Below are 13,682 nucleotides of genomic sequence, written 5' to 3' on the forward strand. Positions count from 1 at the left end.
CAGATAAAAAGGATAAAATAGATATAGGGAAGCTCCATTTCAAAATGCCACGCCCAAGGAGGCACAAATAGCCCAGCGGCTCTTGGTGCTATACCGAGTTATTTTTTTTGGGGGGGGGTATAGAGGCAATGGATCTTTGTGTCCTTAGCCTTGATTCAGTTTTTGTCTGGATGTATTAATAGGGAGCTAAAAAAAGAATGTTACCTCAAGAAATATTAGTAGTCTCTACAAATCCTTTTTAGATATCTCTTATCTAAAAATTGGGATATATCTTAAGATCAAGATGTATCTTAAGATTAAGATAAGCTTAAGATATTAAGAAATATTAGATATCTCTGCAAATCCTTTTAGTGTAGAAAATGATCATCCAGCTTTAATGCAGTTTTCAAATTTTGCCTTATAAATACCCCGGCGACGATTAAATTTGTTTTTGAAACTCCCTCACAATGACAGCTAACAATTTTTGTTAGCCCACAGAGACGCAATTATTAGAAAAATTTTTAGCTAACAAATTTTGTTAGATCGGCGGAAAAACGGGCTTAATTTTCCTTTATTATAGGTGGATTAAGTTATCATCTGATCACATTCTTCGATGTGCACCTCCTCCCCCGACACGTCGATATGGCCATACTATGCTTGCCTATGATAGGCATCTTTATATTTTTGGAGGGGCTGCTGACAATACCTTGCCCAATGACTTGTATCGGTTTGTATATATTTTTTTTCTTTGTGCTTTCTTTGTTTCTTTTTTTGGTCGTTTTCATTGTACTTTTAAAAATTGCGCTTTCTTCCCTATTTCAAGATTGAACAAGTCAATGAAGTCCTATACATATTCTGTTGTATGGCTTGGATTATACCATTTATATAGAATAGTGTCATGCAATAAAAGAGAAATTCCGTAAAGTTTTTTTTCAGATTTAAAAAGGAAGTATCTTTAGAAGAAAAGATTCGTTTATTTTCGTCCTTTTTTATTTTTAATTTTCCCTAAGGCATAAAATATGAAACAATCTGGACTGATAATCACTCAATGACTGTTTGTTCTGCTGTTTTCTTGGATGGAACTGGTTGTGTATTTATCAGAAATATTAATCACCCTTACCTGCAGCCTTGAATTTTCTATTTTCCTTTAGGTTTTGTTGTGTTTCTTTTTGTATTGGGAATATAGTTGGATTATGATTGATTCAGGTCTAGGCCGAACGGTATTTTCAGCTAATGTTTATTGGACTTTTTGGCACAATCAAAATTATCTAGAGGAGGCCTTGGCCCACTCTTCACGAGGACATTGGTGGTTCCTATAAGAATTGTGAGCGGCAACCCAAAAAAATCTTGAAAAACTGAATATCTGAATTTTTTTAATTCGAAAGGATCTAGATCGCTAAATACTTTCTAAGCCACACTGACTATACATGACATATGCTAAACAGAAAAAAAAAATGTGATTTGAAAAAATAGCCGAGAAAACGAAAGTGGTCAGAAAAGAAGCGAATAGGACAAAACCACATATCTCGGCAAGGACCTCCGCCAAACCGTTTTCATCTGAGATGAAAGGTTAGTTCAAAACTAACTTGTTGTAGTAAAATCTGACAGAGCAGAAGAAACGCTGAATCAAACAAACAAAAAACCAAGTCACAATAAATGAAAGACCATTCATCAGTTAGATTGGACAAGAATTTCTGCTTAGTGATTGACTTAGTGATTGACTTAGTGATTGACCCGATTTGCATCAAAAGTGTGCCAGATGATCGTGGTTAAACTGAGGAAAAAATGCTACTTTTATCTCTTAATATTAAGTTATTATAGATTGGGTTTATAGGAATATCTCCAGTATATCTATTTGTAAACAGTATTTCATTTATTCAGGCTTGGTTTTTTGTCTGTTTTTTTCTTGTTTTGGTTTCATTTTTTCTGGCTTGCTTTTTTGTTTGTTTGATTCAGTGTTTTTTCTTCTCTGTCGAAGTTCTCTTCAGAAGGTTAGTAGTTCTTTTTTTTGGTCGCTGAAGATGGCTTGGCAGAAGTCCTTTCCGAAGTATCTGCTTTTGTCCCTTTCGCTATCTTTCCTTTGGCTTTCCTTTCCGATGGCTTGGCGGATAGCTCCCCTTTCCTTTCCGAAGTATCTGCTTTTGTCCATTTCGCTTTCTTTCCTTTGGCTTTCCTTTCCGATGGCTTGGCGGTTGGCTTCCCTTTCCTTTCCGAAGTATCTTCTTTTGTCCATTTCGCTTTCTTTCTTTCCACCGGCTGATGTTACCCTCGTTTTCTCGGTTATTTTTTTTCATTATGTTTTTTTTTTCATACAAGATCCTTGAGAAAAACATGGCTTATCAATGCTTATAGTTACATTCTGGAACAATTTTTGTGAAAAAAAAATGACATAAGAGTCTAAACAATCGACATTTTGAGGGTTGCTGCCATCCCATATTTGGAGTATGCCCCTGATGTCATAACGGAAGGCGTAATTACATTCCTAGATCATGCTTCTTGTTGTTCCGTTGAGCTCAATAATCGTTAACTATGAAAAATTGTCCGTAAAATATCAGAATTTAGGAAAACTTTAACCAAAAAGCGACTCCCTCACCCCCTCCCCCCAATATTGAATATAATGATTCCAATTTCCACATTAAAAATTTAATGTGAGTAACCTTTTATATCCTTATTTAGCTGAGACAATATTTTAGTCTTGGACATCAATCAGGTCTCGGACACGGTTTTCAATAATACTCAATCGAAGTAATTGAAAAAACCTAAGAGAATGAATGGAAACCCCAATTTGTATACCCATCATTACAATAGCCTTTAATATTCACTAAATTGACAAAGACTTTTCATAAGTTAAGCCCGTTCAAAAATCAGTTTCATAACTGCCAAGGACAGCAACGATGAAATCCAATTGTTTGTAATTGGTTAAGCGGAAACTTATACAATCCTGTATATCTTTGAAACAGAGAAACTCGATATAAATTTTTAATGAAAAAGACCCCATAGGTGGTTTTCCAATTTTTATAGTAGTGGGAACCAAATTGAGAAAAAAGAGCGAAAAACCAGCAAAAATTGAACTAAAAAACACTAAACAGCTTAAAAAGGTTTAGCTTTATTTTGTAAGCGATTAGTAACATTTGAATTTTAGGTTTTAAAAGAATTCTCAAAATTATTTTTATTAGTCTAATGATTATATTTTTTTGTTAGTTAAACAATAATAATCAAACTAGTTAAACTAAGATGACTAATAATAATTAAAAACTTTAAAAATAAACTAATTAATTAAAAAACAAAATATTAATTAAAAATAATTCTATTGGTTAATGCAAATCTTGTTGAAAATTTTGTGGGAGACAGGGATGGGGGGAGGGGGTGCTAATCAAGATTGCGCCCTGGGCGCAAGAGAGGCCAGAACCGCCACAGCTGGTACACTACCCTAGTTCATTTAACTCTACATGATAATTCATTTGACAATCTGCTCGGACGCTGTAAGACTCATTTATTCTATTATTGGAAATGCGGTCGCATCCTTGAACAGTACACTCCAAAGCCAATTAAAGCCATTGTCCACGGTGATTGCAATCGCTCCAAAATATAGCCGGATTCGAAAAGTGACTAATTGCTAGGAACGGACCCTTTTCTCTTTTGAAGTTTATTAATTCCTGATAATGCTAATTTTCAGTTACGATTTGGACACTCAAACTTGGGAAGGTATTGTGCCATCAAGTGATTCTCATGTTCCCAGCGGTCGAGTTTTTCACGCGGCAGCTGCCATAGGTGATGCCATGTTCGTCTTCGGAGGGACAGTGGACAACAACATCCGCTCGGGTGAAATGTATCGCTTTCAGGTTCGTGTATAACTTTAAATTTATAATGTGCGCAGCCAGGGTTGTTCCCAGAAATTTGGTCGAACGAGGGAGGGGATCTAAGAGCAATACTTTGGTTCAGAAAGTTTGGGGTATCTTTTTATATAAAGAGATATCTCATCTTTTTATATATAAAATATCTAAAAGGAATTTGATATTTTAAGGTCATTTTAAGCACAGAAAGGGATTTTAAGGTCATTCTAAGCACGTAATTTAGGCCAACTGATGAGAGGAGTCTTTGAGTACTCATTAGAAAAAATTTTTGCTCAATATCCCCCATTCCACATATATAAAGTTATATATTACTTTAAAGTCAACAGCAATCAAAATTAGTTTGTTCTATATTTAATTGTGTAACTCTCCTTTTCTCCAATTCTCATATCCTCTGTGCACTCTGTGTATTTGAAATTAAATATGTTTGTTTTATTTTAATTTCTTTCGATTCTGATATGCTTTTTGAGAGCATGGACTGCCTTATCTCTGATATTGACGAACCACAAAGCTGATTCTTTTTTTCCCCTTTTTTTAAAGAGCAACTGGTAGTCAATAGGGAGTAAATTTGATAAAATTTAGTTTGCGTGTTTCCTATGTGAGGCTTTTGAAGGCCAACTGAGTTATAGAACGTGCGCTGTGAAAGGGCATGTGCGCTGTGAAAGGGCAAGGTTTTATTTCCAGGCCTCCTTCTTTACCACAATTCCGAGATATATGTTTTTTCTTATACTTCCCGTATAATTTGTCGTCAAAATTCTACTTTAGCTACTTTTGGCAATCTTGGAAAGGGGTCAGGTTAGGAAAATGAAATTTTCAGGGATGGACCTACAGGCTAAAACATGTCCCAGGAAGGTGTTTTGAAGTACCTACCTCGACTCCTTCTCCCTCTAGAGGGTCCTGAAATTTGCCTACATTACAGGTCTATACCTATTGAAAATTTGACAAAACAACATTTTACCTTAATATTGAGTTATCAATTTCTTTTTCTCTGGTTTTAGTTCTGAAAAATGCAATTCCTGTTATTTGAGTAGAATTTTAAGCCATATCAGTGTTTTTTTTTGTTTGTTTTTTTTTCAAAATTTAGGAAATGTATTTGCATATCTTTAAAACCTTATAAATTGGGATTGAGCAAAGTTGTGAAGCTGAAAACAATTTTATTGTACTTCATTAAAGCAGAAGACCTATTTTGATAGGTTTTACTTTTATAACACACAGATTTTTAAAGGTCAGGACCCTCTAGAGGGAGAAGGAATTGAGGTCTTACTTGACTTACTTGACTTAAGTCTCCTACCGCGTTGGGGGCGGCGTAGAGAGCGTTGCAACTCTGCTCCTCCAGGCTGACCGGTCCGCTGCTATTAGTGGGGCCTCGTTGACAGCAATGTGAGCTATCTCAAGGAATTTGTTGAGGCTATCCTTCACCTTGTCTTAGGTCTGCCCCTCGGGCAAGACCAGCCATGAGCCTTAGCGTAAAAATCGTAGACTATTTGGGCTGAGGTTGTCATCGGCATACACAGGTGTCCGAACAATCTGAGAATAGGGTGCGCTATTTGGACGGAGAATGGCACTTGGGAGGTGAGTGCGAGCAACATTGCGTTGCTTACAAAATCGTCCCATTGAAGTCCCTCAATCCGACGGAGCTATTTCGTCTGGCAGACGTCTATCATGCTGAAGATTGTTGATTTGAGAGGCCAGGTTTCCGCTGCATAGAGGAGGACCGTGCTTACGGATGCATTATAAATTCGCATCTTCGTGCGCCTAGATATATGCGGCATTCTCCAGAGATTCTTGAGCCTTCCGACGATAGACGAAGGCTCAAAATTTAGAAAAGTATTTCAAAATACTGAAATAAATTTGGAAAATTGATTTCAAAATTTAGGAAAAGTATTTGCATATCTTTAAAACCTTATAAATTGGGATTGAGCAAAGTTGTGAAGCTGAAAACAATTTTATTGTACTTCATTAAAGCAGAAGACCTATTTTGATAGGTTTTACTTCTATAACACACAGATTTTTAAAGGTCAGGACCCTCTAGAGGGAGAAGGAATTGAGGCCTTACTTGACTTACTTGACTTAAGGCTCCTACCGCGTTGGGGGCGGCGTAGAGAGCGTTGCAACTCTGCTCCTCCAGGCTGACCGGTCCGCTGCTATTGGTGGAGCCTTGTCGACAGCAATGTTAGTCATCTCCAGGAATTTGTTGAGGCTATCCTTCAATTTGTCTTAGGTCTGCCCTTCGGGCAAGACCAGCCATGACCAGCCTTAGCGTCAAAATCGTGGACTATTTGGGCTGAGGTTGTCATCAGCATACACAGGAAGTGTCCGAACAATCTGAGAGTACGCTGCGCTGTTTGGACGGAGAATGGCACTCGGGAGGTGAGTGCGAGCAACATTGCGTTGCTTACAAAATCGTCCCATTGAAGTCCCTCAATCCGACGGAGCTATTTCGTCTGGCAGACGTCTATCATGCTGAAGATTGTTGATTTGAGAGGCCAGGTTTCCGCTGAACAGAGGAGGACCGAGCTTACGGATGCATTATAAATTCGCACCTTCGTGCGCCTAGATATATGCGGCATTCTCCAGAGATTGTTGAGCCTTCCGACGATAGACGAGGCTTTTGAAATTCGGCTGCACACCTCTTCCTTTATAGAGCCGTCATTAGACATCACGGAGCCAAGATAAGTGAAGTTTTTTACAACTTCAACCGGAGCTCCACAAACACTTATGTTCTCTGGGGGCGAGACTGAGCTTGGGGGCTCAATTGCCATTATCTTCGTTTTAAGCCAGTTAGTTTTCAGCCCTACTTTTGCTGCCTCTTCCTGCAGGACTTCCAGAGCGTCAGTCAACTGGTCGATCGAGTCAGCAACGAGACCAACATCTGCGAAGTCAGCGTCCGTCAGAACGCGATCTTCAAACTGCAGACCAAAGGGCAAGCGATTTGTTGTTCGTGTCATGACATGGTCTATCACGCAATTGAACAGTTCCGGGGCGGCGGCACACCCTTGGCGTACACCGGTTTTGATGCCGAATGTCGTGCTCCGTTTGCCATTGATTTGGACGCAACTCACGGTCTCTTCGTAAAGCTTTTCAAACAACTTGCAGAGTTTGTCTGGTAAACCAGTTGATCGAAGTATCAGCCAGAGCGAGTTGCGATCCACCGAGTCAAACGCAGCCTTGAAAAGGCTACATATGCTTTCCTCCTGAATTCCTTCGTTTTCTCAATTAACTGGCGCATGGTAAAGATTTGTTCGACAGTGGATCTCCCGGGCATAAACCCCGCCTGCTGGACTCTCCTCCAGGCACTGAAAATAGCGTTATGCCTCTGTAGTTCGAACAGATGCCCTTGCTGCCCTTTCTCTTCCATAAGGACAGGATTATACCAGCTCGCCAGTCCTTCGGGATCCATTCTGTGTGCCAAACCACAGAAAACAGCATTTGGAGCCACAGTAGCATCGCCGGTCCGGCATACTTCAGGAGCTCTGCAGATATTCCAAATACGCCTGCCGCTTTGTTGTTCTTCAAATTTTTTACTGCCGTGTAGATTTCTGATGACGTGAAAACAGCTTCTGTGACACTTGTCAGCAGGTCCTGGGTGCTGGTGGCTAGGCTAATGAGTTTCTGGTCAGTCTTTGCTACGGCTTCGGCGTTGAGGAGGCCCGTGAAGTGGTCTTTCCATCAACTGATCTGGGCAGCTCCGTCACTGAGTGGCTGGCCATCCACAGAGACAACAAATGCAACCGAGGGAGTGGTAGGAATGGAGTGGAGGTAGGTATTTCAAAATGCCTTCCCGGGACATATTTTAGCCTGTAGACCTCTTCCTGAAAGTTTCATTTTTCTAACCTAACCCCTTTCCGAGATAGCCAAAAGTAGCTAAAGTAGAATTTTACCTAGTTTGTTTATCCCCGTTGTTTTTTCTTTGACTCCCTTCCTCTCTCCCCCCACCCAAGCCAAGATGCATACCGGCATCGGCTTGGAGACAATCCTGATAAATCTGTGAATTTAATTATAAAGTTATTATCAAATGGAGTATTTTCGCTTCTGAGAACTGTGAGTATACGGGGCCTTGTAGAGCCAAAATTTTAGCTACGATGTAATTTTAAAAGATTCATATAACATTGAGTCATAGCTCCCCAAAGGTACCATTTTAGGCCCAGATTTTTCAGTTTTTCCAGGGGGGAGTTATTTGGTCTGACTGCTTGTTGTGTATGAATCTGACCCATCGTTCCTATGCTTAAAGGATTGCTTATTTAGGCCGATCAGGGAATTAGCTAAATAAATGAATGAGGATCAAAACAAAGGTAGCATATGGTACTATGGTTATTATACTACCGTTTGTTACTATGTTATATGTTACTATATTACCGTGTGTTGCAAATTACTATGTTACTAAGTTGTTATATAGTAATACGATATTATTTTGATCTAATAAAAGACATAGGAAAAAACTCAAATCTGTGAATATTTTAGTTTTCCTGCTACCCCAAATGTACCCTTCATGATGACTTTGGACGTCTTTTGGAGAGTGGTCAATTCTGTGATGTTGAATTTGTAGTTGGTGATGATGAGACCAAAATTCCTGCACACATAGCACTTGTCGCTGCTCGTTCACAATGGCTGAGAAGCAGGATACACCAGGCTAAGGAAGTGAGGGACAAACATTTGGAAGAGGTTAGTTGTTTTTATTACTTAATTACGAAGAATGCCCTAATTAAGTTCAATGTGGATCCAAAGAACTCTATTTGACCCAAAGAAGGAAAATGCCTAGAGGTGCTTGAATTGCTTGGCCGTTATTCCTGCAAAATTGATTGTTGCAGTTGTATTGTCTATTTGTATCACGTGCCCCGTAATTTTGGAGGAAAGTTGTAGCGCAGTACTACGGCAGCTTTATACCAAGGGTTCCGGCAAGCTTGACCAACACTTTTCCAAGATAACGTAAGGTGAGATGCCTTACGATATCATAGGCAGTGCGCTAGCGCTGCCTAAGTAAAGAACGATGTCGGCACAATGTGTTTTTTTTTCTCCACCCTGACACTTCGTATCGAAGGAGTTATCGTAGAAACTTCGAAAAAATCTCTTTCTATTGGAGATTGGAGTGGCTAGTGTCTTTTTTAATAGACAAACGCGGTTGTAGTGCATATAGCCCCCCCCCCACGTCAATCATTCCCCCAAACCCAGCCAAACAAACTTTTGAGGTAGCCATTTTGTTCAGTATAGCTGACTTCCAGACAGAAAATATATTTTTGTGGTGGTCACTCCCCCACCGCCCTTGGGACCAGGGTTTTAAGTTATGCCCAGGAGACTTATACAACCGATTTTGGCACAATACGCTATTTATTTTTTTCCTTTAAACTTGGATACTTTATATGGAAGGAGCCGTCGTAGAAACTTCAAAAGGGGCTCATTTGATTGGAAATTGAGAGTTCTAGTGCCCTTTTTAATAGTCGAAAGTGAATGGAGGGCAACTAGCCCCCCCCCCCCACGCCCACAATTCCCCAAAACACATCCAATCAAAATTTTGAGATAGCCATTTTGTTCAGCGTAGTTGATTTCCAGATAGAAAATATGTTTTTGAAGAGGAAACTCTCCCACAACCCTCAGGGCAAGGGTTTTAAGTTATACCCTGGGGAAACATAAGGTTTTTATAGAGGGCGTTGTCGTAGAAACTTCAAAACAGGCTCATTCTATTGGAAATTTGAAGGGCTAGTACCCTTTTTAATAGTTGAAAGTGATTGGAGGGCAACTAGCTCCGCCCCCCCCCCCCACACGCCCATCATTCCCTCAAACATCCAATCAAAATGTTGAGATAATGATTTTGTTCAACATAGTTGATTTCCAAATAGAAAATATGTTTTTGAGGAGGAAACTCCCCCACAACCCTCAGGGCAAGGGTTTTAAGTTATGCCCTGGGGGCATTCAAGGTTTTTATAGAAGGCTTTGTCGTAGAAACATCAAAAAAGGCTCATTCGATTGGAAATTCAAAGGGCTAGTGCCCTTTTTAATAGTCGAAAGTGATTGGAGGGCAACTAGCCTCCCCCTCCCACGCCCGTCATTTCCCCAAACACGACTAATCAAATTTGAGGTAGCCATTTTGTTTATCGCAGTTGATTTCCAGATAGAAAATATATTTTTTAGGAGGAGACTCCCCCACAGCTCTCAGGGCAAGGGGTTTAAGTTATGCCCTGGGGGCATATAAGGTTTTTATTGAAATCTTTGTCGTAGAAACTTGAAAAAGGGCTCATTCGATTTGAAATTCAAAGGTATAGTACCTTTTTTAATAGTCAAAAGTTTTAGGGCAAGTAACCCCCCTCGCACGTCCCTCTTTTCCTAACGCATATACAATCAATATTTTAGTTACCCGATGTGTTAAATATTGTTGTAATTTCAGGAGAGTTGGTTTTTAATGATGACAACCCCCCCCCCCCCACAGCCCGCGGGGTGAGGGGTTTAAATTATGCCCTGGGGGCATATAATGTTTTTATAGAAAGCTTTTGTCGTAGAAACTTCAAAAGGGTTCATTCAACTGGAAATTGAAAGGGCTAGTGCCTTTTTAATAATTGAAAGTGATTGGATAGCGACTAACGCCCCTCTCACGCCCACCATTTTCCAAAACACACCCAATCAAAATTTTGAGATATCTATTTTGTTCAACGTAGTTGAACGTTCTGGAAATTAGGTCTTTTAGGATGATAACCCCCTCAGAGCCCTCAGTGCAAGGGTTATAAGTTATGCCCTGGGGGCATATAAGATTTTTATAGAAAGTTGTTGTATAAATCATAGGCAGCACGAGACAAGAAACGGGGACTAAGTAAAGAAGAGGACACTCCCCCACAACCCTCAGGGCAAGGGTTTTAAGTTATGCCCTGGGGGCATATAAGAACGATGTTGGCGCATTGTACTATTTATTAATTTTTTCCTTTAGAACAGGGCATTTCGTATCGAAGAAGTTGTCGTGGAAACTTCGAAAAGCGCTCATTCAATTGGAAACCGGAGTGGCTTGTACCCTTTTTAATTGTCTAAAGGGATTAAAAGGCGACTAACACCCCTTCCACTCCGACCGTTTTCCAAAACAGATCTAATCAAAATTTTAGATAGCCATTTTGTTCAGCGTAGTTGATTTCCAGATAGACATTATGTTTTTGAGGACAGTCCCCCATAGCCCTTAGGTCAAGAGTTGTAAGTTATGCCCTGTGGGCATACAAGGTTTCTTATAGAAGACGTTGTCGTAGAAACTTCAAAAACGGCTCATTCGATTGAAAATTCAAAGGGCGAGTACCCTTTTTAATAGTCAAAAGTGATTAGAGGGGAACTCACGCCCATCTTTTCCCCAAACACATCTAATAAAAACTTTGAGATATCCATTTTATTAAACGTCTTTTTAATTTCTGTAAATTTGTTTTGTGAGGATGACAACCCCCCCCCCCCCCCCCCCACAGCCCTCAGGAAAAGGGCTGTAAATTATGCCCAGGGGGCATATAAGGTTTTTATATAACGCGTTGTCGTAGAAACTTCAAAAAAGGGCTCATTTAATTGGAAGTTGAAATAGCTAGTGCCCTTTTTAATTGTCAAAAGTTATTGGAAAGCAGCTAACATCCCTTCCTCGCCGATCGTTTTCCCAAACACATCCAATACAGATATGGGGATATCCGTTTTGTTCCACGTAGTTCAAAGTTCAGGAAAACATACCTTGAAGCAGGACACTCCCCCACAGTCTTCAGGGCAAGGGTTATCAGTTATGCTCGGGGGTCGTATAAGGTTTTTATTGAAATCTTTGTCGTAGAAACTTGAAAAAGGGCTCATTCGATTGGAAATTCAAAGGGCTAGTGCCTTTTTTAATAGTCAAAAGTGATTTGAAGGCAACTAACCCCCCTCTCACGCCTATCTTTTCTCCAAACACATCCAATCAATATTTTAGATAGTCATTTTATTCAACGTAGTTGAAAGTTTTGGAAATTAGGTCTTTAAGGATGAAAACCCCTCCCCCCCCCCCACAGCCCCCAGAGCAAGGGTTGTAAGTTATGCCCTGGGGGCGTATAAGGTTTCTATTGAAAGCGTAGAAACTTCAAAAGGGCTCATTCAACTGGAAATTGAAAGGGCTAGTGCTCTTTTTTTTAATAGTTGAAAGTGACTGGAGAGCGACTAACGCCCCTCTCACGCCCACCATTTTCCCAAAGACATCCAATCAAAATTTTGAGATATCCATTTTGTTCAAAGTCATTGAAAGTTCTTGAAATTAGGTCTTTTAGGATGATAACCCTCCTCAGAGCACTTAGTGCAAGGGTTGTAAGTTATGCCCTGGGGCATATAAAGTCTATATAGAAAGTTGCTATAGAAATTTCAAAAAGGGCTCATTTGATTGCAAATTGAAATTGCCCTTTTTAATAGTCGAAAGTGAGTGGAGAGTCATTAACCCCCCTCTTATGCCCACCATTTCCCTAAAAACATTCAATCAAAGTTTAGAGATAGCCATTTTGTTCAACGTAGTTGAAAGTTCTGGAAATTATGTATTTAAGGATGACAAGCCCCCCTGAGCCCCAAGGGAAAAGGTTGTAATTTATGCCCTGGGGGCATATAAGGTTTTTATAGATAGAGTTGTTGTGAAACTTCAAAAGGGGTTCATTCAATTGGAAATTGAGAGGGCTAGTGCCCTTTGTAATAGTCGAAAGTGATAGGAGGGTAACTAAACCCCCTCTCACACCCACCATTCCTCCAAACACATCCAATCAAAATTTTCAGATAGCTATTTTGTTCAACGTAGTAGAAAGTTCTGGAAATTAGGTCTTTGAGAATGACACCCCCTCTCCAGCACTCAGGGCAAGGGTTGTAAGGTTGAAAGGGCTAGGGCCATTTTTAATAGTTTAAAGTGATTGGAGAGCGACTACCGCCCCTCTCACGCCCACCATTTCCCCAAACACATCCTATGAAAATTTTGAGATAGCCATGTTGTTTAACGTAGTTGAAAGTTCTGGAAATTCGGTCTTCCAGAACCGAACAACCACCCTAACAGACCTTAGGGTAAGGGTTTCAATTTATGCCCTGGGGGCATATAAGGTGTTTATAGAAAGCGTTGTCGTTTCCAAAAGGGCTCATTCGATTGGAAATCGAAAGGCCTAGTGCCCTTTTTAATAGTCGAAAGCGATTGGAAGGCTTGACATTTTTATAGTAAAGATCGAAGCTGGGTATAATGTATTATTTTTTGTTGTTGTTGTTGTTTAGACCAGAGCACTTCGTATCGAAAGAGTTGTCGTGGGAACTTCGAAAAGGGCTCATTCGATTGAAATTAGAAAAGGCTGATGCCCTTTTTAATAGTCGAAAGTGATATGAGGGCAAATAATCCCTCTTCCACCCCCACCCTCCCACGCCAACCTTCCCATTTCTGCTCTTAAAATTTAAACAAATCAAAAAAGCTTAAGTATATCTAAGCTATCAGAGAAATTAAACAGATGGTTTTGCTAAGGGTATCAAGTTTTATGTTTCAGATCAATTAGAGGAGGTATGAAACCAAATTGAACAGTAGTATTTGTGTTCAGTTTTTTAAAAGAGTGTTTGTTGTTAAAAATTGCTGAAAATTTTTCTCCAGCATACAAATAGCAGGCCAAACTATAAAGTCTTAAAAAACGAAACAGTTTAAAGTATTATTTTCTTTTTTCCTGAAATGACTATGTCAATATAAAACGAACAGAAATTAATCTAAAAAACTTTTTTCAAAAAAATATGTTTTTCAAAGAATAGTAAAGAACTCCATTAAACAAAAAATGAGCAAAAATAAAAGCAAATAATCTACCAAGCGTGAAACTACCACAAACCAGCATCGATAAATAAATGAAACCCAAAACGATTGGAAATTACAATAATTAATCG

The 13,682-nt window shown here is 39.5% G+C and overlaps 1 protein-coding gene across 1 annotated transcript in view; it reads left to right on the forward strand.

Annotated features, from left to right (window-relative positions):
* Window positions 1-13,682, forward strand: part of Lztr1 (Leucine zipper like transcription regulator 1) — a 125,531-nt gene that overhangs the window by 43,321 nt on the left and 68,528 nt on the right. The window contains exons 6-8 of the mRNA XM_089097470.1: window positions 560-706; window positions 3,656-3,821; window positions 8,292-8,492. Coding sequence (XP_088953596.1) covers window positions 560-706; window positions 3,656-3,821; window positions 8,292-8,492 — 514 coding nt within the window. The remainder of the gene's footprint in view (window positions 1-559; window positions 707-3,655; window positions 3,822-8,291; window positions 8,493-13,682) is intronic.

The sequence above is a fragment of the Artemia sp. Qi Xiang Cuo genome, chromosome 11 (assembly GCF_049724085.1).
Source record: "Artemia sp. Qi Xiang Cuo chromosome 11, ASM4972408v1, whole genome shotgun sequence".
NCBI lineage: Eukaryota > Metazoa > Arthropoda > Branchiopoda > Anostraca > Artemiidae > Artemia > Artemia sp. Qi Xiang Cuo.